At 36.3% G+C, this 27,022-nt stretch overlaps 3 protein-coding genes across 3 annotated transcripts; 1 reads left to right on the forward strand and 2 right to left on the reverse strand.

The window, feature by feature from the left end:
• Positions 1-1,063: 1,063 nt before the first annotated feature.
• vezf1b (vascular endothelial zinc finger 1b) lies at positions 1,064-14,135 on the reverse strand. The gene is made up of 5 exons (XM_048161092.1): positions 13,900-14,135; positions 5,979-6,721; positions 5,765-5,834; positions 3,607-3,772; positions 1,064-2,914 (listed from the first exon to the last, which is right to left on the reverse strand). The coding sequence occupies exons 1-5, from the start codon at positions 13,930-13,932 to the stop codon at positions 2,550-2,552; spliced, it is 1,377 nt and encodes a 458-aa protein (XP_048017049.1). The 5' UTR covers positions 13,933-14,135; the 3' UTR covers positions 1,064-2,549.
• A 3,000-nt stretch (positions 14,136-17,135) lies between these two features.
• On the forward strand, positions 17,136-18,380 carry LOC125249278 (gap junction delta-2 protein). The gene has a single exon (XM_048161539.1). The coding sequence runs from the start codon at positions 17,137-17,139 to the stop codon at positions 18,199-18,201; it is 1,065 nt and encodes a 354-aa protein (XP_048017496.1). The 5' UTR covers position 17,136; the 3' UTR covers positions 18,202-18,380.
• Positions 18,381-20,370: 1,990 nt separating this feature from the next.
• Positions 20,371-23,362, reverse strand: zgc:171927 (uncharacterized protein LOC100124616 homolog). The gene is made up of 7 exons (XM_048161968.1): positions 22,632-23,362; positions 22,444-22,533; positions 22,097-22,169; positions 21,756-21,851; positions 21,366-21,461; positions 21,135-21,266; positions 20,371-21,041 (listed from the first exon to the last, which is right to left on the reverse strand). The coding sequence occupies exons 2-7, from the start codon at positions 22,455-22,457 to the stop codon at positions 20,820-20,822; spliced, it is 633 nt and encodes a 210-aa protein (XP_048017925.1). The 5' UTR covers positions 22,458-22,533; positions 22,632-23,362; the 3' UTR covers positions 20,371-20,819.
• Positions 23,363-27,022: the final 3,660 nt, after the last annotated feature.

The raw sequence follows: 27,022 nt of genomic DNA on the forward strand, positions 1-27,022 counted from the left end.
TAGCTTTCACATGCCTACATGTAAGTCCATGTAATACTAACTTAAGACCACAAATGTTTTGCTACCAGGTCAACACTGGTTGGGAAACACTGGGGGTGCGAGTTAATACAAACTAAAACTTTTTTTCGTCAATTTACGCCCAGAAGGTGGTAGCCATGACATCATCAGTTAAAGGGATAGTTCACCCAAAAATGAAAATTATCCCATGATTTACTCACCCTCAAGCCATCCTAGGTGTATATGACTATCTTCTTTCAGACTAACAAAATTGGAGATATATTTAAAAATATCCTGACTCTTCCAAGCTATTATAATGGTAGTGAAGGGGGGGGCGTGTTTTGAAAAAGGCCTTCTGAAGCGAAGCGATGGGTTTTCGTAAAAGAGAAATATCCATATTTAAAACTTTACAAAGTAAAATGATGACTGTACACATACTTGCGCCACAAGAGTAACCCCTGACGCGACGTATGACGTAGGATGTAGGAGTATCGTAAGCTTAGACGCCTCTCGTGGTTCGAACAAATAGGGCTGGGCAACAAACTGAAGAACCTCTTCTCTTATATCGAAATCTTCCAACATTTCTCTTTAAAATTTCTCGTTTTAGACTTCCAATTCATGACCTGTGTTTTGTTTTGCTCCATCTTCTGCGGCATCACTGCATCATGCATCAGGTCAGAGTTCACTCTTCTGCAAATCGATGCTTTGTAAGGTTTTAAATATGGATATTTTTCTTACAAAAACACATCACTTCATTTCAGAAGGCCTTTACTAACCCCCTGGAGCTGTATGGATTATTTTTTATGATGGATGGATGCATTTTTTGGGCTTCAAAACACCCCCCCCCCATTCACTACCATTATAAAGCTTGGAAGAGCCAGCATATTTTTAAATACATCTCCGATTGTGTTAGTCTGAAAGAAGATGAGGGTGAGTAAATCATAGGATAATTTTCATTTTTGGGTGAACTATCCCTTTAAAGTACAATCACATTCAGCTGGTTTTACTCTTTGTTTGAGACTCATTCACATTACACAAGCGTACGAAAGCCCAGTTTAGAGGGCGACACGTGACAACATACCTTGCATCAGTTTCCCCATATCATAACACATAAAATGGGCACAACAGCTGTCCGGCTGGGTCAAAAGGAGGACTTAGAAAGGCATATTGCTTTTATATATCCCACAGAGAGAGGAAATCAAAGAGAAAAGCTAGTTTGGGGATAATTGCGATGGCCGATTCTGTTATTTTGAACAGGGTTTCTCCGAACAAGATGACAAACCCTGAAAATTTGAAGGCAGTTTTGGTTTTCACTGTGACTGGGGTAAACAAACAAGCAACAGAGGTTAACTTAATGCTCCTGTGATGGATGATCACGTCAACAGCTAAAGAGCATTTGGCACCTCGACCTCTGAGGTGCGTCTCAGTTTTCGCCAATAAAGGGAACAATGTTTAGTGTGATAATTGATAAGAAAATTAGGTCTGGAAGAAAGCGTTAGGCGTGATTCTGTACACTACAGGAGCAGAGTAAGTTGGGACACCCTCAGCATATTTCCTGAGCAAAAGGTCCTAAGGAAAAACAGCCCTCGTCCTTCAGAAAGGAAGAGCAGAGACGTCACGGTTACAAAACTAAATGCTCTTAAGATAAGATTCAGAATAAAAATGGACCTTTCAGTGTTGAAGTCGGCCACTTGGTGACCAGGCATCTATATGAACACTCAAAATATTTGATCTAAAATAATACTGCCGTCAGAATAGTCACTAAAGAGATATGTGTTCAGTGCAAGAGTTCATCAGATTGTTACTGTAAATGTTCAACCCCACTAAGCAGAAGAATATCCCAGCTACTGAAACAGAACGTAATTATTCTACAATCAGGAATGACCAACTCTAAAGATTACCTATAAAGAATAATAATAATTATAATAAAAATAAAAACACAGCTACAGATTAAAAGGCTTGCAATGAAAGGAGGCCTTTTAAAAACATATTCTAAATTTTAGTTTTCCTCATTTGTAGAGTATTGTCTCAAAAATAAAAAAACCTCTCATCTTCCATTAATGGAAGCCACTGTCCCTTTTGTTGTATGCGACTCATTAAAATGCATAAAACTATGAAATACTGATAAGCAAGCTAACGTAACAAAAATAAAATCCTCACAGTTAATATTTGCCAAAGTCCTTAAACCGCCAACACCAACAGTGAAGCGGCGACGTGCTCCGCTTCAAACAGTCGACTGGCAAGGATTTTCTGGCACTAGAAAAGTGAAATCACCAAAGATACAGCATGTCAGTCTTCCACTCCATGCAATAACTATTTTTTCTGTCCGTCACTAAATTCTAGACAATCTGGATCTGCTTGTCTCTCAGCCGAGCAAAGGAGACGCAAAGTGCCAGCTAACTTCCGCATGATTCCTTGCCGCTGCGGACTGTCGTTTTCATATACTCGCCATTCCTCCAGGCTTTTTTTTTTTCTCTTACAGCTGGAGAGGAAGACTAAAACAGGGAGACATGAGGTTTACGAGGAGAGGCCGGGACGTGGGACGTTTGGTTCTACCAGGGCGGGGAGGAAGGCAGGACCTGCGAGAGGAAAGGCATGCTTTCCATCGGCCTCATGGCGATGTTGAGCGGACCGGTGATGTTCATTGACATGGGCGAGGTGATCGCGACGGGATGGGCGATGTTCATGGGCGCCGTGGCTGGGATGTTGACAGAGGCGATGTTGACGGGAGCTGTGATGGTGACCGGGTGCTGAAGGCTGACGGGGGAGGTGATGTTGACCGTGTTGGTGGTGATGTTCATCTGGGCGGCGATGGTGATGGGGTTGCTGGCGGTGCCGCGGTTCATGGCCGTAGTGTTGGATGCGGATGAAGCAGTGACTGACGTGACTGAGGCAGAGTTGCACACATTGTTAGAGTCTGGCCGGGAAAGAAGAGAGTGAATATAACATTGGAATTATTTCTAGGGTTTCACTATGGGCTAAACAGAAAAATGCAAGGGTTCATCAGTAAGGATGGCATAGGGTCAGTTTGAGAGTGTTTCAGGCTAGTTGTACTGTGTTGCCACTTGCCACCAAAAAATTGACATTAATTGATAGTGTGCATCAACTTTTACACCTTCCAAATGTAAACAGTTTGATAAATCAGTTGATTTATTGGCAAATTTGATCAAGCTGGCTAACATATGAGATTGTCAAATTACTTCTTATAGTCTTGAAAAAGTCAGTAAGATCTACAAACTAATCAGTTATATTTTGCATTCTATACTATTGTTTTTCAACAAAAGCATGTTATTTATTTTTTCCTTAACAAAAAGTTAAACTTTAAAATTTTTTTTTTATAAATTTATAAAAATTATATAATTAATTATAATTTAAAATTATATAATTTATAATTAATTATAAAAATATTATATAAAAAAAATATACAATTTATTTTTTTAATTCATTTTTTTTTGTTTGTTTTTTTTGTGTAAAAACATGACATTTTATGTGAAATATAAATACAAGACTTTTAGCACCTAATATTATTAACAGTGAACAGTGACACCTCTCTGTGAGTGTGAAAGTCATCCCAGGGTACATTTGAAAATTGGTGTAGAATTGGTATACCTTTGTTACAGGGGGATGTGAAGCCGGCCTGCCCGTGGGTCTTGAGGTGGCTGGTGATGTAGGCGGCACTCAGCATCTTTCCGCAAATGTTGCAGGTTACCTTGCCTTCATGCCGTATCATGTGTGAACGTAGACGGTCTTTGGTGGCGAAGGCGGACGTGCAGGCCTGCAGTGGTGGAAAGACAAATCAGTGTGGAAGGAGTGTGATAGATCAATGAAACTCACAGGAAGTCAATTTGAGTCTTTGCATGCAGGAGGGAATGTACAGTCTTAATGTTGCTTGGCATTTTAAGGGTCAACAATTTGTGAATTGTTTTTGTAAAAATGTAACATTTTGTGACAAATATTTCTAATAAATATAAAAGTAAATATAAAGAAAAATGTTTAAAAAAAAATGTAAAGAAAAAATGTGTGGATCTTTTGTTAAAATGCAACCTATGACAAACTTAAATATTATTTTTTGTAAATGTTTCTAAAGAAAAATGTTTACATTTTCTTTGTAAAGAGAATTTTTATGGGATATTTTGTGAAAATGTAACACTTTACAATAAGGTTCATTAGTTAAACGTTAGTTAATGTATTAACTAACATGAACTAACCATGAGCAATACATTTGTTACTGTATTTTCTAATCTTTGTTAATGTTAGTTAATGAAAATACTGTTGTTCATTGTTTGTTCATGTTAGTTAGTAATAATGTATTAGTAAATGTTGAAATTAACATTAACAAATATTAATAAATGCTGTAGAAGTGCAGTTCATTATTAGTTAACTCATGTTAACTAATGAACCTTATTGTAAAGTGTTACCAAAATATTAATATTATTTCTAGTAAATATCAAAAATACACTTAAAGAAAAACGTTAAATTGTACAGAAAAACAAATTATGGATCTTTTGTGAAAATGTAACCTTTTATAAATAAATATAAATATATCTAGTAAACACAAAAATACATTGTTAAATAGTGTTTCTAAAGAAAAATATTTAAATTTTCTTTGTAAAGATTTTTACCATATTTTGTAACATTTTATGAAAAATATCAATATTTCTAGTAAATATAAAAATACATTGCAAAATAATTTAACATTTTCTTTGTAAAGAAAAAAAAGTTGATCTTTTGTGAAAATGAACCATTTTAAGAAAAATACAAATCTTATTTCTATTCAATATTAAAATACACTGTTAAAGGAACACTCCACTTTTTTGAAAATTGGCTCATTTTCCAACTCTCCTAGAGTTAAACAGTTGAGTTTTACCGTTTTCGAATCCATTCAGCCGATCTCCGGGTCTGGCGGTACCACTTTTAGCATAGCTTAGCATAGTTCATTGAATCTGATTAGACCATTAGCATCTCGCTCAAAAATGACCAAAGAGTTTCGATATTTTTCCTATTTAAAACTTGACTCTTCTGTAGTTACATCATGTACTAAGACCGACGGAAAATTAAAAGTTGCGATTTTCTAGGCCGATATGGCTAGGAACTATACTCTCATTCCGGCGTAATAATCAAGGAACTTTGCTGCCGTACCATGGGTGCAGCAGGAGCAATGATATTACGCAGCATCTCTCATAAATGTCTCCATGGTTGCAAGGCACGCTCCCTGTGCAAACAGGGGGTCACAAGCGGTGCGTAACATCATTGCGCCTGCGGTCTAATCAGATTCAATGAACTATGCTAAGCTATGCTAAAGTGGTACCGCCAGACCCGGAGATCGGCTGAATGGATTCAAAAAAGGTAAAACTCAACTGTTTAGCTCTAGGGGAGTTGGAAAATGAGCCTGTTTTCAAAAAAAAGTGGAGTGTTCCTTTAAATACAAATGTTTCTGAAGAATGTTTACATTTTCTTTGTAAAGAAAAGAAATTGTGGACTAATTTTTTTAAAAACATTTTTAGTGCTGTCAAATCGAGTAATTGTGATTAATCACATCTAACAAAAGTTTGTTTACAAAATATGTGTGTGTATATATATTATATTATATATATGTGTGTTTGTGTGAGTATATATACACACCTATACACACAGACATATAATAATTATGTAATAATATATACACACACATATATTATGTGTAAACAAACTTTTATGTTAGATGCAATTAATCAATTTGACAGCACTAAATACTATGAAAAATATAAATATTAGTGTGTAGTCATACCGTTACTTGGCATTTAAAGGGTCGTTCTGTGGAGTGTACGTGCTTGACATGACAACTAAGATGATCCGGCCTATTGGAGAGGAAGTTACATACAATAAAAACAACTTCAAAGTACATGCAAGACATATTACACAGCTTTCTTTTGTTTTGTCTTTCATGAGACCCAGAAGGAAATAATGTTGCTGTTAAGTCATTGGTGAAATGCTGAACCTACCGAGAGAAGCCTTTCCCACAAACGGAGCAGATATACGGCTTGTGCACGCCGCCGTCGTGCGAGCGCACGTGGTAGGTCATGCGGTCCTTCCTCTTGAAGCGCTGGTGACAGATGGGGCATTCGAAGGGCTTCTCGTCTGAGTGCGAGAGCTTGTGGCGGTTGAGGTGGTAGACGTCACGGAAGGCCTTGCCACACATCTCGCAGCCATGATTCTTCTTCACAGGTTTGGGGGGTTTTTTGGGCACGGCTGGCTGCTGCTGAGGCAGGACCGACATGATGCCTGTGGCCGTGGATGCGGAGGTGGTGGCCGTGGTGAGGATGCCCGCCATCGTGGAGACGTAAGAGGGGTTGCCGTTGTTGTCGCGTGGCACAGTGGAGATGAGAGGCACCATGGTGGGCGCTGTGGTGGTCTTCTTGGGCCGTGACACCATCTTAATGCCCGTGTGACAGGACTCGTGCCGCCGGAGGTGGTAGCTGTCCCGAAAGGCCTTGTTACAGTAGCCGCATATGAAGGGAGTCTTTGACTTGGGCTCCTTCTTTATAACCACCGGACCACCGCCGCCACCTCCTCCGCCCGTCCCGCCACCCATGTTGTCTTTGAGGAGGTCAGCTGCACTGACTGGGGGCTTCTGGTCGAGTGGGATGGGAAGAACAGGCTTTTGATCCAGCGGCTCAGAGTTGAGCAGAGGCAGAAGGCTGTTCTGCGAGACCTGATGCTGGTGGTGGAGGGCTTCATTGGCCTGCTGGGATAGAGTAAGAAAAGAATCTTAAAATGTTGAACATTTCATTGAAGCTTTTAGAAATTAAACAAAACCAAAAACTGTTACTACTTTAACATACAATACTGTTCAAAAGTTTGAGGTTGGTAAGATTTTTTTAATGTGATTTTTTAATGATTTTTTTTTTAAAGACGTTCTTATCTTATGCTCGCCAAGACAACAACTAATATTGTGAAATATTATATTTGAAAATAATAGTTTTCTAATTGAATGCAATTAATTCCTGTGATGACAAAGCTGAATTTTCCGCATCATAACTCCAGTCTTCAGTGTCACATGATCCTTCAGAAATCATTCTAATATACTGATTTTAAATATTTCAAATTATCAATGTTGAAAACTGTTGTACTGCTTAATGTTTTTGAAATGTTATAAAACTCTTTATTGACACCTTTGATCAATTGAATGCATCCTTGCATGCATTTATAATATAATATAATATAATATAATATATAAAATCTATATAAATATATATATAAAATATATGCAAAATCTCAGAGTTAAACTGTGTCAGAAAAAAATAATCTTAATTATGTCAGATAACACTTGGTCAGCTCAAAGTGTCTGAATAATTTTTGGTTCCAAATTGTTATCAGTTTTAATGGTAGTCCACTGTATGACGAATTTTTGTGTATAATATGTCACAGTTTTTTTATCCCCACTTAAATAAATGAACTATAGTGTCCTGCACCCACTAGTAAAAATATACCAAAAAAAAAAAAAAAAATGTCTGAATAATTTTTGGTTATTTGGTTATTACTAAATAAAAAAAAAATTCTCCTGTAATAAAACCTGATTGTATATCATTTGCTTTCAACACGTGATGCAAACTCACAGCCCAAGCTGTGTGAATTGACTGGCTGTGATATTATGGGCCAGTGTTGCTATTGGCCAGAATGAGGTAAGACACGACCTCAGCTGAGAGACGGTGTTAAATGTTTAGCAAAAATAGAAACTGACTCATTTCCAGGGCATCTGTGCAACTTGGAAAACAAGAGAAGCCCTGACTGAGACCTAGCAGGAGGACGAGTCAGCTGTTTAGCAAAGTGCAGGATGACTAATGAGATATTGGAGAGAGTGAGAAAGCTAGACAGAAAGTAAGAGAGAGAGAAAGAGAATGAGAAGGAACTATAATTTATTCAGAATGTAAGAGAACATGCTGAAAACAGTCCATAAAAAGCAACCAACTCTTCACGAAAACAGCAACACACTTCAAGAGGAGAAAAAGCAGACACATAAAAAGAAAAGTAATTCTTGGCAAACCTAATCCTCGTGTGACTAACAGGAATTTATAGATCACGTTAGGGCAAGATGCAAATATGCAGACGTGTGCATCATATCAGAGACACCAGCGCTTTTGCAAAAGAAACTGACAGCTTCCTGCAGCCTGCAAACATAAATCTACTGCATGTAAAATGATCTGAGTCTGTAATGAAAGCAGTTCCTCATGTGACTGGCCTCTCAGGCTCAAGGACGTTCTGCTAAACTTACATAGACAACAACGACTGCAATACACACACAGTGAGATTAAATGGTGACACAGAGCAAGTTTGTAGGCAGAATGTTCACATGATTGCTCTTTTACATACAATGAAAGAGAAGATGGAACATATTGCAGTCAAGCTCCAAAACCGACATAAAAGGATAAAGCGCTGTAAAAGCATCCAATGTATTCCATGAATTCTTCAAGTTCTCACATCTCATTTGCATTTTCAAACATGGCAAATCAAGAAATTATGTTAAAGGGATAGTTCACCCAAAAATGAAATTACCCCATGATTTACTCACCCTCAAGCCATCCTAGGTGTTGGCTAGGTATATTACTTTCTTCTTTCAGATGAATCCAGTCTGAGTTATATTAAATAATGTCCAGGCTCTTCCAAGCTTTATAATGGCAGTGAATAGAGGATGAGATTTTGAAGCCCCCAAAAGTGCATCCATCCATCATAAAAGATAACCACACGGCTCCGGGGGGTTAATAAAGGCCTTCTGAAGAGAAGCAATGTGTTTTTGTAAAACTTTAAAAACTGGCTTCCGGCAGATGGCTGTACACATCGATTTACAGGGGTGTGAACATGAAAAGAATTATAATTTTTGGGTGACCAATTAAATACCTAATTAGAAAGGAAATTAGAAAGGAAAAACAGTAACACTTTACAATAAGGTTTCATTAGTTATCATTAGTTAACTACTTTAGGTAACATGAATTAAGAACGAACAATACATCAACAGCATTCATTAATCTTAATGTTAATTTCAACATTTATTATTACATTATTAAAATCAAAAGTTGTATTTGTTAACATTAGTTAATGCACTGTGAACAAACAATGAACACTATTTTTTACTAACTAATATTAACAAAGATTAATAAATACTGTAACAAAAGTATTGCTCATTGTTAGTTCATGATAGTTAATACATTATCTAATGACCTTATTGTAAAGCGTTACCAGAAAAACTAATGCTTTCTTCAGTTTTGGCCAAAATTTGTTACAGGTAAAGGAACACAAAACCACAATGGTAGTTGATGGAAGCCATTGACTAAATTCCACTGTATTTTTTTCCTATTATGGAAGTCATTGGCTACAGTCAAATGTTTGATTACCAACATCCTTTAAAATATCTTCTTTTGTGTTCATCAGAAGAAAGAAACTCATACACATTTGGAACAACTTGAGGGTAAGTAAGTGATTGACAGAATTTTCATTTTTGGGTGAAATATCCCTTTAAGGACAACCAACTGGATTACAGTCATATTTTATCCATAAATGCCTGAATTAGCAAAACCAAGAAAACTTAAACAAAAACAAAGTGGTATAAATCACAATTAAGCAAGGATTGCAATATAAAATAATAAAAATTATAGTAAAATAAAATTTAAAAGTCAAATAAAATAAAATGTAAAAAAAGCAAGATTTTGTCTACTACTACAAAAAAATAAAAAAAATAAGGCTGATGGAAAAAAATAAATGAGTGCAGGTCGGTGGAGCATAACTTGTTCATAAGGTGTAGGGTGGGGGCATTGGTTGGGGCTACAACCCTGATCGCAGGGCCTAAAACAAGAGCAGCTGAAAGACTACACGACTATTAGGCTCCCCGTTCTGCAGCTGCCTGCATTGTCCCATTGGTCACGGCATCCAGTTGGTGGGTGGGGGTGGGCATCACGAACACAATTGTGCCTCTGAGGAAATATAGTAAAGCCTACAGTAACGAGAGACCTGCAGGCTGGACCTGCCTCCGACGATGACTGGGGAAACGCTATTAACGTTAAAGCTCACAGGTTTACATATTCTAAAAGCATGTAAAAATACAAGTTTTGGTTTGCGTTTTTTCCTAATAGCCCCATAGGAGGTCTTTGTAAGCTTGATTAGGTGACCTCGCTCTACAAAATATGCAATTAAACAGGACACAGCTGCTTTGAGGTCTAAATGATTTGAACACTTCACCCAGAATTATTTGGTATGGATGGTATTTTTAGCGACATCGTTCTGTAAAGTATATTTGTATATGGATGCATTCAAGCAGCAATATTCAAACCATGACAGCAACCTGCTCTTCTTCATGCTGCTTGGATGATTTTAATCCAAATTCGCATTGAAGGCTGAGGTCACGTCAATAGAAATAATATGGAGGTTGAGCAGTGCACATAAATATGCAAGAACACTGTAGACACTTTCAAACACAGACCTATATCTGACAAGCAGGACAAGGCAAAAACAAAACCTAAAAAAAAAATGTGGTGCTATTGTCAGTCTATATTTAAATGACAGTATTGGTAGGCTAATCCGCATTGTGACAGGCATAATGTAGAAAATAGAATTATACAATACTATAGAAACTCTGATCTGCAGCACAAACTTGATCCGTGATCTGTGAAGATGGCAGATGCACGGATAAATCTCTGTTTAAGCCTATTACAGGCGTTGTTGTTGGCGAAATAGAAAAAAATAGCTTAATAACAATGAAAAAATTACACATCTGTGGCATCAAAACTGACATATCTCCTCATGTAACCTGCTGAAAAACTGTAGGCAAGAACAAGAGTGAGCAGAACTCCTTTACTCCAAAGACAGAACCCAGTGAATCAAATTCTTGTTTGCTGCAGACGGATTAAGAGATGCCTGTTGGGAGCCGGACAATGCCTTGCTCATGAATAACCTCAGACGCCTGCAGAACAATGAGGAGTGACGCGCTAGACCGTCGTCTCATTAGATGCCTCGTCACATGGATGGAATCAAGCAGAACAAATGAAGCACTTTTTAGGTCTATAAACCAAATCCCTGATCTCTTGGTTATAAAACTGATTAAAGTTCGTAGCTACAATCATATTACAGAGTTATAAGACACTTGGAAAGAATTTTGAGCAAGCTTTTAAGAAACAAACATGGTGTTGTTGATCTCCTAAAAGGTCAGTGAACTCTGGTTGTTACTGACAATATCCGGATCAGCAAGTAAGGTTAAGCTTACTCAAAATCAAATATGGATTATGATCTGTGCATGCAAGATGTTGGAAAATGGTGAGCAGGTTGAAGAAACTCTTGAGAATAGCAGACAAACATGCATACTGTGATCAAGAAGAAAGTTTTAGATAGTGTATAACAATGAATGAACAAGGGATGAAACGGTACCAGTTTGACGATAAAAATTCCCAAAGGTTAGTATTACCGTTTCATATTTTTAATTATTAAAACTGCATTTGATTATTGTGAATTGAAAATTTCACGATATATGATGTTCAGCATTAAAGAAAGTTAGCAAAAGTCTCATGCAGGTGTAGCACAAGTTTCGTTTTGTGTGAAAACATGATGGAAGGCAGAGTGCATATGAAAGAATGTATGTATGAATGAATTATACGAATACATCTCTAACGGGGAACCGACTGTCTTCAGAAAAGTTTCAATGGCATTTGCTTTTCAGCTTCCCTCCATGTTATGCCTAATAAAGTAGTGTGGAAATGACAGTTCCATAAGTGCCACCTACTGTCAGAGAGTGGATTTACATTTTCATTTAGTCTCTCTGCCATTTTTGTTCAGACCAAATTTTTGCTGAAATGTGAGGTTTTTCATTTTATAAAACATTTTTTTGGTTAAAACTTTATTTGAACATGCAGTACATGTTAGCAGATAAGTGCATGTTATGTTATTTCACCCAACCAATATTTTTTGTTCGTTTGAAATCCAGCTAATGCTATTATTGTAATGTTTATGCAAACAAAAAGTGAACAGTGCTGCTAATTTTATTTGTTTTTGTTGGGTTTTCGACCTAAAACTTGGTCAAATGATTTCAGTGTGTATCAGTACTTATTGAACATTTCCAGCACATTTTAACAATAGCATGATAATATTGATAACCGTGATCGTTTTGGTCACTACAATCATGATATTAAATTTTCATATCGTTTCATCTCTAGAATCTATGTTCACAGAAAATGTGAAAATGAAAATCTGATGTTGGAGCTGATTGCAATACCAAAATTATTTCAGTATATGTCCAATTAAAAATAAGTAAGAAGATGATGAAGCACACAGTGATGAAGATGCACACCTTCCTACAGTTAACATTTCTGGACATGGTCTGCGTCTATTCCTAAAGTAAATTCATTTTGGCAAACTTTTCTGGAACAAAGCCTAGAGTCGTACAACACTTCAAATGCTTTCTCTCCCAAGGGAGAAGTCGATAGACAGAAAAAACTTAGAGTCACTACTTCTTTATACCTCTAGAAAAGCAAGAATAATTGGATTAAGAAGAAGTTTAAATACATGTCTTGACTACATATAATAATTGGCTTGATCAATAGTTTTTTTTTTTAACCAATATTTATACTTTTTAACTTTAACATCGGTTCCTGTAAAGAATAGCACCCAGTACATTTAACAGGAAACAACAGTTTTCACAGGTAAAGTAACATATTTAATGTGAGAAATGCATAGCAATTTAATCTTAACAGTCAGACAGCCCAAAACAACGACAAAAACAAATCTAAATTTAAAATAAGCCATTTATATTGCAAAACTTTGCATAAACAATACTAATACTACTACTAATATTAAATAAAACTGTATGTAACATGATTATGTGAAAAAAAAACCAGAAATAAAATATTTTATAAAAAGATTTTGCATATCAATTATCATATATGTAAACAAAAACCAGCAGTATCAATATTGTTGTAAAAATGAATATTGGTTGATCTCTATGCATTTGCATTTATTCATTCAGAAAATGACAAATATGAAATCACAGTCATTTTTCATAAGAGTCAATAGTAAAAAAGAGAGTTGCATGCGGTCAATAAACATGCACAGATTCCTCATAAAGAATGAATTGCATGCATAAGATTATGGATGTCAGTAACCTGAACATGGGCTAACTACCTTGGCTTTTTAAAGTTGGACAGAGAAAAGAAGTCAAAATCTAAGCGGTATTTTCAAACTTATACGAAACGACTGTGATATCAACCAAGACAGAATTTCACAGTTCTATAATAAGTGTTCTATACAGTATTCTGTCCATCATGTTCACGTTCTGTTCGGTTATGATGTCTAGGTGGGCAGGTCAGAAGGTTTTGAAACACAGCCATTATCCCCATGTTCCCTCCAATAAAAGTATCCAAGGGAGCGGCGTTGACAACAAATAAAAATAAAGAAAAGGAAAAGCGGTGAAACATAGAGCTCGATAAGGGAAGAAAAACGAAGTATTAAAACACTGTGCCAAAAATGCACATAAACACCGTAGTCTATTATTACACACGCAGACATGGACGTTGCGTCTGGCCAAAACATCCAAATTGTGTCACAAAATCAATGAGTACCCAAAACTAAAGCATAAGCTGCAAGCTAAAAGTGTTTAACTTAAAATAAAAAATGGTAAAAAGCACCTAAAAAGAGTGTGAATGGGAAGGAGAGGTGGAAAAGAGGGAAATAAATCCCTTGTACGTCTCCCTCATAGTTCACAGCTGGAAGTCTGGGGGAGATGCAGCATTAGCGGCTAATGTGAGCTAGCTTAGCTACCATTGTTTTTACTGCCTTAAAATCCCGCTTTAAAGCTCAAATCTCCACGCTTCGCGCAGTTTTAAAGAGTCCCGATCGATTTTCTATTTTTCCCGCGCGGTTGGGATTTATTTCGAACGGCTGGCTTACCTGAAATAAAAATGAACTCCAGCTCGGCTCCATTGCAACACTTAAAAAAATCTGCAGGAAACCTACAAGAAATCTACAACAAAGCAGCTAAACATGGCAGCTGCTACAACTTCCTGTAACCCCGAGGGCCAAACCATTTCATCTGATATACGCGCTGCTGCTGCTGCTGCTGAGATTCTGCCAGCTCATCCATCACAGCACTGCACTCACAAACACTTACTGCAACGATACTTTATTTTATTTTGTAATCAAATATTTTATTGTACGACTTTTCATACGACAAAGCAAAACTGAATGATCACGATGTACAAAATTAATAATCATAGCTATATAATACTAAAAGAAAAATCTATCTATCCAGCTCTTTAAACTGTACAGTTACAAGAGCTTTTTTTTTGGTACTCCACAGGTTGTTGCATTAAATTTAAAAATAGCCAACATATAGAAAAACTGTACAAACTAGACCTATATTTATATATAATTAAAAATGTAAATAAACATTAAAATAATAAATATGAAATTAAAATTAAATGTATATATACAATTTTTAACCTTACAAATATTGTAAGAAGTAAAACAAATATACAGTAATTAGTCATTCTATTTTGTTGTGCATGGAGTGAGAGAAACAAATTCAAAATATTCTAATATGAGTAATCAAGGCAGATGTCGAATTATGTTTGTGCAAGTCGATATTGTGTGTCGGGGCAGATGGTGTGATAGTTAAAACATTATGGGTGTGCAAAATGTTCACAGTAAAGTTTGCTTGCAGTTTTTATTTGCTTAATTGCATATAAAATATTTCTCTAACACAAGACGCAACTTTAAATTGAGCTGTTTTCTTACCACTGACATGATATTGAACATGTTCTGTTAAATATGCTATATTGCACTCAAATATTATATTTTAAAGCATATTTATATCCATTTTTAAACATTTCCTAAAGTTAATGTTATTTTAAAAGACTGTTGGTTTTGCTGTTTTGACCCAAAGGGTGAAATGTTGTGTTGTGTGTTTAAAATACATTTCAAAATTAGGGAAGCAAATATTTCAATGTGAAAAAAAAAAAAAAAAAAAAAAAAAAAAGAGTGTAATGGGTCAGTACTTTACTTTTGGATCATTTTCATATTATGGCATATGAGTTTAACAATTTATCATGCAGAAAATAACTTTATTAGCTTTCACATGTTCAGCGCAGGTATAGGACAAAATCTCTCGTGAATTAGCATTGTTTCCCCATTCCAGCAGGTTCTTTTGAACAATTTGACTGTTCAGGGACATTCAGAGATGTTGCATCCCATTGTATTTTTAAATCTTTGTGACATTGTACATTGGGACTCTTTGTCTGAATACAGTACAATGAGGGTTTTGGATGGATGCCTGTGGTCAGCCCATTTCCCGCAGCTCTCACATTGAGGTCCTTTCCCATTTGACAAACAGCCCTTTTTCAAATGTAGCAATGAAATTGTATGTTTTGCGCATTTTGTCAAATTTGTATCAAAAAAAGACAAATTAACCAAAGGTAAGTGTTTTTTTTTTTCTTGTCTGTTTTTATCATTTTCATCAATGTAATGGTCATGATGTTATACAATTTCATTAAATTGGTGAGCCATTTTATGCATATTGACCTACCAAATGAAATAATGTCCGCAAAGAGATGTAGATTACGCAAAACATCAATCAATTTTACAGCCTGAATTATGCATGATGAAGAAATGCACATAACATGTTGGGCATCACTAACTGAAAGTTTCTGAAATATTGTTTTAATTTGCATAAACAGTAGATTATTTGACTCTCTTAAAGCTGCAGTCCGTAACTTTTTTTGGTTAAAAATGATCCAATATCAACTTTTGAGCAAGTATATAACCAGGCAGTGTTCAAAACTATCTCCTTACTTTAACCTGATTCAGCTTGTAATAATGTTTCCTAATTCAAGTGATACTGGTGGGTTTCCGCCAGGAAATTCAAGCATGCAGCCGTTCGTCTTTGCGTCATTATGTCACGTCTAGTCCCAGCTAGTATAGGCTTTATGGCATGTGGAGGATGTTGCAGGTGGTGGATCGTTTATAGCCTTTTCTCACAGCATCTGGAATAATTAAACTTAACATTTTGATGGGGGATTGTAATCCAGAAAGGTCTAAATGACAATCATGCAGACTGCGGAGTGGCTACAGAAATTTAAATCTACAGGTAACTCTAATACACACTAAATACACATAGTCACGCAATGCTTATGTTGTTAACATTAACAATTTCAGAACAAAGTATAACAATAATAATAATTTGCACAGTTTGATGTGATCCGAACTAAGTGATCATTAGATTTAATCACCATTGGCAGCACGAATTATTGTAATGTTTTTTTTTCTCAGTTGGTCAGAACAAAAGTGGCAGACTTGTGACTTATTTGTTCAGATGACATTTTCTGGTGAAAATTCTTATGTTGGTCATACTTCCAAGACGTAGAATCTGTGATTCTGAAGTACAGTATTAACCAGTGTGGTGACTGACAGTAAATATTAGATTCATCTGTGCTGAGGCACAACCCACGTAAAGATGATAATTCCACAAATAACTGCAATTGCAGGTTTCAAACAGAGATGGCGACAAAGAGGCAAAACTTACAGACTGCAGCTTTAAAGGGTTAGTTCACCCAAAAATGAAAATTCTGTCATTTATTACTCACCCTCATGCCGTTCCACACCCGTAAGACCTTCGTTAATCTTCAGAACACAAATTAAGATATTTTAGTTGAAATCCGATGGCTCCGTGAGGCCTTCATAGGGAACAATGACATTTCCTCTCTCAAGATCCATTAATGTACTAAAAACATATTTAAATCAGTTCATGTGAGTTCAATGGTTCAATATTAATATTATAAAGCGCTGAGAATATTTTTGGTGCGCCAAAAAAAACAAAATAACGACTTTTATAGTGATGGCCGATTTCAAAACACTGCTTCAGGAAGCATCGGAGCATAATGAATCAGTGTATCGAATCTGCTGTTCAGAGCACCAAAGTCACGTGATTTCAGCCGTTGACAGTTTGACACGCGATCTGAATCATGATTCGATACACTGATTCATAATGACTGATTCATAATGACTGATTCATAACGATACACTGATTCATTTTTGGGTGAACTAACCCTTTAAGAATTTGACTTAAAATATATCAGCATAACACAATATCTTTGCCTTTCCACGGTTTCCTTGTTTTCTCCAGTTTAAAAAATGGGGGACTGGTCAATTCTGGGCCGCTTTCTAACAGAGGTTCAGAATCATTCGACGGTCATCGGTAAGATCTGGCTGACGGTGCTCCTGATCTTTCGCATACTGCTGGTGACCTTGGTGGGAGACGCCGTGTACAGTGATGAGCAGTCCAAGTTCACCTGCAATACACTACAGCCGGGCTGCAACAACGTCTGCTATGACACTTTCGCCCCCGTCTCACACTTGCGCTTTTGGGTCTTCCAGATTGTGCTGGTCTCAACGCCCTCCATCTTCTACATCATCTATGTGCTGCACAAAATCACCAAAGATGAGAAGATGGAGACGGAGAGGGTGCAGGCAGAGGCCAAGCACCCTGGGCATCTGGAAGGGGAGGGTGTCAAACTGCCATATGGACCCCAGGGGGAAGAATGGGGTGGTCAGGATGAGGAAAGCGTGGAGCAAAGTCTACTGCAGGATGATTTTGGTGAGGTTAGCAAGGATCCAACCACACTCTCCAGTCAGGTTCTCCTCATCTATATTGTTCACGTCCTGATCCGCTCTGTCCTGGAGATCACGTTTCTTGTCGGTCAGTATTACCTGTTCGGATTTGAGGTGCCTCATTTGTTCCGCTGTGAAACATACCCTTGCCCAACACGGACTGATTGTTTTGTGTCTCGAGCCACCGAAAAGACCATCTTCCTTAATTTTATGTTTAGCATCAGCCTGGGTTGTTTCCTCTTGAATATTGTGGAGCTTCACTACCTCGGCTGGATCTACATTTTCCGCATGTTGTGTGCCGCCTGCTTCCTGTGCTTCAGGTCAGAGAGGGAGCTGTACCCTCAACGCAACCCTTTGTTGCTACGCCTCAGACACTCAATGCGGAGCAGGCTGGTCCTGCAGTCGCCAACAACCACCCTGTCTCAGGAGAAGACGGGGACGACTTTGCTTTCACGCGGCCCAGCCATCTCGTTCGAGACCGACTCTACACTTGAGTGCACCTCAAAGAGAAGCCCAGAGGAGAGGGAACGCACAAGGCTGAAATTGGCCAACATGGCTAGATTTACTGGCAAAAAGTCCTGGTTGTAATGTGTACTGATTTCTTTTTAATTTCTCTTGTTGCATAAGCTCGTTGTACATTTCAGTTGAAGGCCTGTTTCATCTCTTTTGGTTATCCATATTAACAAATTATAATGCATGGGGTGGTGCTGCGTCCCAGAAGAAGCAATGAAAGTAGACTTTAGGTGCATTACATGCTAAAATCAGCAGAAAACAGATAGAAAGTGCTTATTAGCTCACTTCCTAATGAAAATTTCCTGATAATTTACTCACCCCCATGTCATCCAAGATGTTCATGTCTTTCTTTCCTCAGTCGAAAAGAAATTAAGGTTTTTGAGGAAAATATTCCCAGATTTTTCTCCATATAGTAGACTTCAGTGGGGTTTAACGGGTTGAAGGTCCGAATTGCAGTTTAAATGCAGCTTCAAAGCGCTCTACACGATCCCAGACGAGAAATAAAAGTCTTATCTAGTGAAACCATCGGTCATTTTTATGTCATATGATGTGACCTTTCCAATGTGATTACGTCATGCATAGCGGATCGCAGAGGAGTGCTAGACGAGCATTTGTGGTTAAAAATGATATTATTTAACATTTTTTATAGAAAATGACCAATTGTTTCGCTAGATAAGACCTTATTCCTTGCTTTGAAGCTGCATTGAAACTGTAATTTTGACCTTCAGCGGTTTGGAGGCCATTGAAGTCCACTATAAGGAGAATAATCCTCGAATGTTTTCCTCAAAAACCTTAATTTCTTTTCAACTGAAGAGAGAAAGACATGAACATCTTGGATGACATGGGGGAGAGTAAATTATCAGGAAATTTTAATTCTGAAGTGAACTAATCCTTTAACTTATTTAATTTTAAAAATACAATTAAATGTATTTATCATCAACACAAGAGCAACATATGTGATCTATTCACCCATTTGTTTGAAAAAAGACGCCTGATATCAAAGGAAATAATTAGGCCCGATGTACTATGTTAATATGAAGACATTTTCTGCACTGATTTTTCCACAGGTGTTTTACTCATATACTCATGAATTATGCATTGCATTGTGATGTGTTTTAGGGTTGAAGGAAATGTCTGTCAATTTAAGAACATCCATTTTATTAATAAATAATAAATAACCCAGGCAGGAAACAGCGTGAAGCTCAACACGACCCTGCTGGATGTATGAAACAGGCCTGAAACTTTTCAGTGACGAAATATGTTGTTGTGATCTTGTCAATTGAGCAGAGTTGTTTTGTTGTGTTGTAATGTTCTGTGCCATTTTATGTTTCATTCAAATGCTTTCAATGCTGGACCTAAAAAAGTTTTACCCTTTTAGAGCTATGATTATGAATCAAGATAAGCACCTTTAAAAAATGTTGAAATGTCATAAAAATGAATATATATATATATATATATATATATATATATATATAAACTAAATGTCAGAATTTGACCATCAAATTATAAATGTATATCATATCTACTTAATTTTATGAATACTTGACTGTTATTTCACTAATGCGATCCATGAAATAATGACCATGATTTATTGTTTATTTTCTTTTTGATTCTGAGACACATATGATGTAGTGTCATGCACAACTCTTGGGCCAGTACTTTACCTGCGCATATAATATTTAGCACATGGTTGATCCAAGCGTTTATTTAGCTTTGTATGCAGTGCAAACACTTCTGTAAATGTACTGCAACAGTGAGAGTGCAGAACTGCTTGATTACGGTATGTAAATGAAGCTCAAAACAATCAGAAGGTTCTTGTATACTCAGAAAAAGTTACAAATTTAATGTATATACATTTTTATTTTTTGAGAAATTGAAAAGTAAATATATTTTAAGCTGAACTTTCCTTAGATTTCATAGTATTGTTTATTTTAAATGTATACACTACCATGCAAAAGTTTGAGGTCAGTAAGATTTAAGAAATTAATACTTTTATGCTTTCAGTTGATCAAAAGAGACTTAGAGTAAAGACAAAAACTTCTATTCTATTACAAAAAAAAAAAAAAAAAACTATTTTAAATTAATGCTGTTCTTTTCTATTTATCAAAGAATGCTGAAAAAAATAGGCCAGCATAGCTGCTTTCAACAATAATAATAAGAAGAAACTTGAGCACAAAATCATGTTTGAATAATTTCTGGTGGATCACGTGACACTGAAGACTGGAGTAATATAGCTGCTGAAAATACAGCTTTGTCAACACAGGAATAAATTATATTTTAAAATATATTAAAGTGTAAAACAATTATTTAAATTTATTTCATATTACTGATTTTACTGTCTTTTGATCAAATGAATACAGCCTTGTAAGCATAAGAAGCTTCTTTCAAAAGCATTTAATAATCTAAACGACCCCTACATTTTTAAAAGTAGTGTATGCTTGCTTATAGGTTTTGTCCATCACCAAAAAGATGAAAGAGCATTTAACTTAGAACAATGCATGTATGATCAGAAAATGATTTCCAGAAACATTTCCAATTGCATCTACATTAGCTCATTAGGATGTGCAAACAAAGTAAATGGCTTATTTTACATTTAAAATGAAAAAGAAAGAAAAAGAGGAACAAAAACACATAAAACGATAAACAAAAAATATGAATTTTTGTATTACCCTGAATTTTAATGATACTGAGCACTAGCAACAAGAGCTGACCTCCTCAGCTACTGACTTCTCTCCGCCAGGCCATAAGGGGGCACTGTTTATTTTGGATCCCATTTTAACAGTTTCATTCTGAACGCTGTCCGTCCCGATCCTCTTCTGGATTTCAGAGGCCATTGTTAAAAATGCCTTCTCTACGTTGTTTGCGTTCTTGGCACTTGTCTCCAGGAATGGGATTTTGAGTGACTCAGCAAATTCCTGAAAAAGTACAAATGAAATGTAAAGATCTGTAAGATCTGGCAATCCTGTAGAACAGACCTCACCATGAATTTGCATAAGCAGAGAGCTTACCTTTGCTGTGGTAAAGTCTACCACCTTTTTTGAGGAAAGGTCACACTTGTTACCGACTAGCAACTTGGAGACATTTTCACATGCATAGCGATCAATTTCTTCTAACCACTGCTTCACATTGTTGAAAGACTCCTGTATAAACAAAGTACTTTAATAAGCATTATTATTATGTAATTCTCTGTACACAAAATGCTAAAATAATAAACATTATGTAATATTCAAAAGTATTACCTGCTCAGTGACATCATAGACAATTATAATCCCATGAGCCCCTCGATAATAGCTGGATGTTATTGTTCGAAATCGCTCTTGCCCTGCTGTATCCCACTTGTTTTTTTTAAAAAAAAAGCACAAAAACTTTGAGAAGTATGAATATCAATCCTCATCCAGGCATTTAGGGCCTTTTTGCTCCATTGGGACCAACCCAAGTGACTGGATAGTCATTTCAATAAAAGTTAATTGGCAAATAATCAGTTATTGTCACTTTAAATGTTTTTGTTCCACAGGGGTTTGTTTAAATAAGAAACAATAACTGGATCAAACAAAGAAAGCAACTCAGACACAGACAGGCACAAACCATCTTGACTCTGAATATGAATTGAAATAAATTTCTATACTCACAATCTGCAGTTTGACAGTCTTCCCCTCCATTTCAATAGTTCTGATTTTGAAATCTACTCCAATAGTGCTGATGTAGCTCTCTGTATAGGTGTCATCCTGGTGGAATAAGTGTCATCAACAGAAGTATGTTTAAACATAAAATGGTGGACACTTCCAAAACGGATTCTTTAAAAATTTAATTATTTAAAAAAACAAACAGCATATAGATTTGAAACAGTCAATAATGTACAGAATTTAGATATTGGGGTGAACTAAATGAATGACACCATTCACTGAAGAACCTTGAAACAGAAAATGATGGGTACTGAAAACACATAAAAGGAAAAAATGACTTCCCTTACAGCAAACCGTAGGAGTAAACATGACTTTCCCACACCAGAGTCCCCAATCAGCAGCAATTTGAACAGGTAGTCACTGAGAAAAACATCATATTATTAACAATGCATGTTACTGTACTGGTGTTCATGCTCAATGTACGCTGCATTTTTATTTACTCATTAATGTTTGGCACAATATATAATACTAGCATTAATGAGATAAACTAGAGGGCAGAATTCTTCTCTAGTCACTGGAACTGAAGAAAGTCTGTCGACCGTTAACAACACAGTGTAATAAAAAAAAAGTAAACAAACAAACAACAACAAAAAAACTTGTACCCCTAAACAATCTAGTAGGCATAACTACTTACTACTCTGGATTCATCCTTAGGTTAATCGATCGCAGAATGCTGTCCAAAAGTGTTTTTAGCTCGTTTATCTTTGTTCAGCTGGGTTCTGTCCTTGGAAATGCAAACAGTAACAACAGTGGCAATAGTGAACCCAGATACTGCTCCATCATTTATTAAAGCCTCTGATCAGGTTGCAAAGTGGCCATTACCTGTTTCTTAAAGTTGCAGCCCAGTAGTAGCGACAACAAGTGTCAAAGATACTCAGAAAAAGCATATGTTGACATCTGCCAAATTATTAAGTCTGAACAACTTCTGAAGATTGATATGTTCATGAATTATGTAACTGTACCAATAGCCTATAGCCAACTAGCTGTTATAGCAGTGTTGGTGTTTAAGTTAATCACAAAAAAGTTATAAAGCTTATGAGATTTATATTAACAGGCAAGAAAAAACAGTGAACCCAAGACCATTACCAGTAGCCAGACAAAAACTTGTTACCAAATTAACTTGTAATAGTAAACTACTGCCACTAGAGGCCGCTGAAGAATAAGAAAGCGTCCACCCACCTCATTCCTGTTGAACATTATTCAGTGTCAGATAGTACACTAATGCAAAAAATGCATTAAAAAAGCGTATAGAATTGTATAATGCTTTATAAATATTGTAAATAAGTATGCTGAAGATTTAGTCACAATAATACTCATCAACAGTCACATGTAAATCAATAGGTAGCCTATATGTTTTTTTTTTTTTTTTGAGAAAATGTGGCTGAAGAATATTGTTTTGACAACACTGTGAAAAATAAAATGTTGAGTAAACATAAGTAAATAAATAAATAAAGCAACTGACTGCAAAGCATTCCTGAGTTCTCAGCTCCAGTAGTTGTAGTTGTGCCAACCAATTTTTGACTTAAAATTAAAATCTTAAGTAAAATAAATCCTCCCCTTCAAGTACATTAAAGGTCCCATTCTTCGTGATCCCATGTTTCAAACTTTAGTTAGTGTGTAATGTTGTTGTTAGAGTATAAATAAAATCTGTAAAATTTTAAAGCTCAAAGTTCAATGCCAAGCGAGATATTTTATTTAACAGAAATCGCCTACATCGAACGGCCAGTTTGGACTACATCCCTCTACTTCCTTCTTTAATGACGTCACTAAAACAGTTTTTTGACTAACCTCCGCCCACAGGAATACACAAGAGTTGCGTTTGTAGAGTGTGTTTGTCGCCATGTCGTCGAAACGCTGTTATTTTCATCCCGCAGTCCAATCACCGGGTCTGATTCCGGCTCAAATTGATAGGGTAAAATTAAAGACATGTTTACAATAACACTGAGCGAGTGCATCTCCACGTTATGGTAAGAGGCGTGACCTTTCCGGGCAAGAGCGCTAAACTGCTGTCGAATCACAACACAGGAACCGCTGGCACAATCAGAACTCGTTGCTCGTTACGTATTTCTGAAGGAGGGACTTCATAGAACAAGGAAGTCATCAGCCCGTTTTTATGACAGTGGAAACAGCGGTATACAGATAAGTAAATTATGTGAAAAATACTGTGTTTTTTTACACGCGAAACATGAACACATGTTATATTGCACACTATAAACACAATCAAAGCTTCAAAAAACCACGAAAAACGGGACCTTTAAGACCTTAAGTACTGTGAACTTATTTCACTCGAATTATGGGAATTATGAAATTTTGGATAGCATGTGAAGGCAGCATTAGACACTCTTCTTTTGCTCCTCAAACACATAAAACATTACCCTTTATATATATATATAGTATTTCTTGTAAAGAAAATGCTGTACTTATTCAAACAACAAGTTCTTTATTTATCTTTGCATTGTAAACAAGCAGAGATGCTCCAAAATGTGTGCAGCACTTCATTCACGATGGATTCACATAGTTAAAGGGTTAGTTCACCCAAAAATTGCCCTCATGTCGTTCCAAACCCATAAGACCTCCGTTCATCTTCAGAACACAAATTAAGATATTTTAGATTTAGTCCGAGAGCTTTCAGTCCCTCCATTGAAAGTGTATGTACGGTATACTGTCCATGTCCAGAAAGGTAATAAAAACATCATCAAAGTAGTCCATGTGACATCAGTGGGTTAGTTAGAAGTTTTTCAAGCATCGAAAATACATTTTGGTCCAAAAATAACAAAAATACGACTTTATTCAGCATTGTATTCTCTTCCGGAATCCTTTCCATTGAATTGATTCCATTGAATTGATTCCATTGAATCCTTTCATCTGTCGGCATTGGTAATGCACTTTTACGTCGTTGTTTTTGGTGATTAGGACATCCGCGACATGCACACTTATGCACCATTTTAAAAAATATAGCAATACCAAAATACAAACAATGTAGAATAGCTTGAATACAGCGTGCGTCTCCCTTAGACTGTAAACGAAGCTCGGGCGCACCGGATAACACGTCAGCAGCGTCTTACGTCAGCAGTGTGCAGACCCGGATTGACAACAGACCCGGAAGAGAATACAATGCTGAATAAAGTCGTAGTTTTTGTTATTTTTGGACCAAAATGTATTTTAGATGCTTCAAAAACTTCTAACTAACCCACTGATGTCACATGGACTACTTTGATGATGTTTTTATTACCTTTCTGGACATGGACAGTGCACAATGGAGGGACAGAAAGTTCTCGGACTAAATCTAAAATATCTTAAACTGTGTTCCGAAGATGAAAGGAGGTCTTACGGGTTTGGAACGACATGAGGGCGAGTCATTAATGACATAATTTTCATTTTTGGGTGAACTAACCCTTTAAGTCACAAGCTCTTTTTAATACTTTTCATTGGTTAAATATTTGCCAAACCCATAGATAGACGTAAAAGGTGACCAACCATAACGATTAAAAATAAAAATAAAAATAAAAATAAATTAATTAATTAAAAATAAGGAGATATTCGGTGTCTGCCCGACCGCAAAGATATTTTAATTTGTATTAATTTATGAAGTAACTGTTTTACAGAGTTTTAGCAGAGTGAAATAATAACAATAATTTCTTTAAAAAAATATTATTTCTCCTCACTGTAATTGTAATTGTAGGGGGTTAATAAAGGCCTTCTGAAGTGAAGCAATGGGTTTTTGTAAGAAAAACATCCATATTTGCAACTTTATAAATTATAATAACCAGCTTCCAACAAACATCCAACAAAAGTGGACTTAGGGCAGAAGTATAACCTCCAATGCGATGTGTGATGTATTGATGAACTTGGAAGCGCAGAGGATAGAGCAAAACAAAACACCGGTCACAAATTAGAAGTCTAAAAAAAGATTTTCATGAGATTTTTAAATAGAAATATTGGAGGATTTTGATATAAGAGTAGAGGAGCTTGTGTTTGTTGCCCAGCCCTATTTGTGTGAACGAGAGGCGTCTACTCTCACCTACTCTTGCTATGTCCTACATCGCGTCACAGGTTACGCTTCCATCGTAAGTCGACTTGGATGTTTGTCTGAAGCTGGTTATTATAGTTTATAAAGTTGTAAATATGGATATTTTTCTTACAAAACCCCATTGATTTGCTTCAGAAGGCCTTTATTAACCCCCTGGAGCTCTATGGATTAATTTTATGATGGATGGATGCACTTTTTTGGGCTTCAAAATCGTGAGCGCCATTCACTACCATTATAAAGCTTGGAAGAGCCAGGATATTTTTTAATATCGTTTTCTTTTAATTAGGATTATATTTTTAATATAACTTTGATTGTGTTCGTCTGAAAGAAGATTTTTTTCCATGATTTCTAGTATTTGTACAGGTTTTATACTATTTTTCAGTGTCAAGAGTAGCAATTCATGTAATTTTTTACACGTGAAACAGATAAAGCTTCTTATGGGTCAATTTCTAATGCACAGAAGATATATTTTTTAAGTTATATTTTTAAGTTAATTTCAAAATTATAATTATTATTATGTATATAAAAACATATTTCCATTTATGTTTTTAATTATTAATTTCCTTGGCTCAATGCTCTTTTAATGGCTGGGATAGACTTGTACCTTTAAAAAGATGCAGTCAAATGTTGTTTATCTGAAATAAACCTGCTCCTGAGCAGGTTTGAGCTTACAGGCTTGTTGCTATAACAGCAACTCCATGCAGGATGAGGACCGAAGAACTTTCCTGGATCATGTCAAATTGTCAACAGTACGAAGAACAGGGCCCCGATGATGTTGGTTTACTATTGATGGTGACATAATCATCATATGGGCCTGATTTCAACTAATCACTGATTATATAGGTGATGAAGTACTTTAATATTATTAAAGGTGATAGAGAGGATTTTTTCGTCGACTGAGAATCCAAAGACTGTTACTGAGTTTTTGAAATGAGCATATGCGTAAGAACAACCTCATGCAAACTCGTGCACGAGTATTGGAACATGAGTGTTTACCACCGGCATTCGCTGTGTCGTGTTAGTGGATTCATTATGTCGGACTTACCGCAGGTAACTCATAATCTGCAGTTGTTATTCCTGTCTCCTGACAAAAACATTGCATGCGGCGCCTGTGGAGTGTGGAAAGTTACTGGAGTCTCTCGTCTCTCACAAGGAACGTCATGGCAGTGATTGACAAGCCAGA

The sequence above is a fragment of the Megalobrama amblycephala genome, linkage group LG16, assembly GCF_018812025.1.
Source record: "Megalobrama amblycephala isolate DHTTF-2021 linkage group LG16, ASM1881202v1, whole genome shotgun sequence".
Lineage (NCBI taxonomy): Eukaryota > Metazoa > Chordata > Actinopteri > Cypriniformes > Xenocyprididae > Megalobrama > Megalobrama amblycephala.

Excerpts from the sequence above, each read along its gene's own strand:
- LOC125249278 (XM_048161539.1), top strand. The coding sequence starts at position 17,137 with ATGGGGGACTGGTCAATTCTGGGCCGCTTTCTAACAGAGGTTCAGAAT.
- vezf1b (XM_048161092.1), bottom strand. The coding sequence starts at position 13,932 with ATGGAGCCGAGCTGGAGTTCATTTTTATTTCAG. Across the intron at positions 5,835-5,978 it reads TGTGGGAAAGGCTTCTCTCG|GCCGGATCATCTTAGTTGTC; the intron begins GTAGGTTCAGCA and ends CCTCTCCAATAG. Across the intron at positions 2,915-3,606 it reads CACATCCCCCTGTAACAAAG|ACTCTAACAATGTGTGCAAC; the intron begins GTATACCAATTC and ends TTTCCCGGCCAG.
- zgc:171927 (XM_048161968.1), bottom strand. Across the intron at positions 21,852-22,096 it reads GTTTACTCCTACGGTTTGCT|GATGACACCTATACAGAGAG; the intron begins GTAAGGGAAGTC and ends TTATTCCACCAG. Across the intron at positions 21,042-21,134 it reads TAGACTTTACCACAGCAAAG|GAATTTGCTGAGTCACTCAA; the intron begins GTAAGCTCTCTG and ends GTACTTTTTCAG.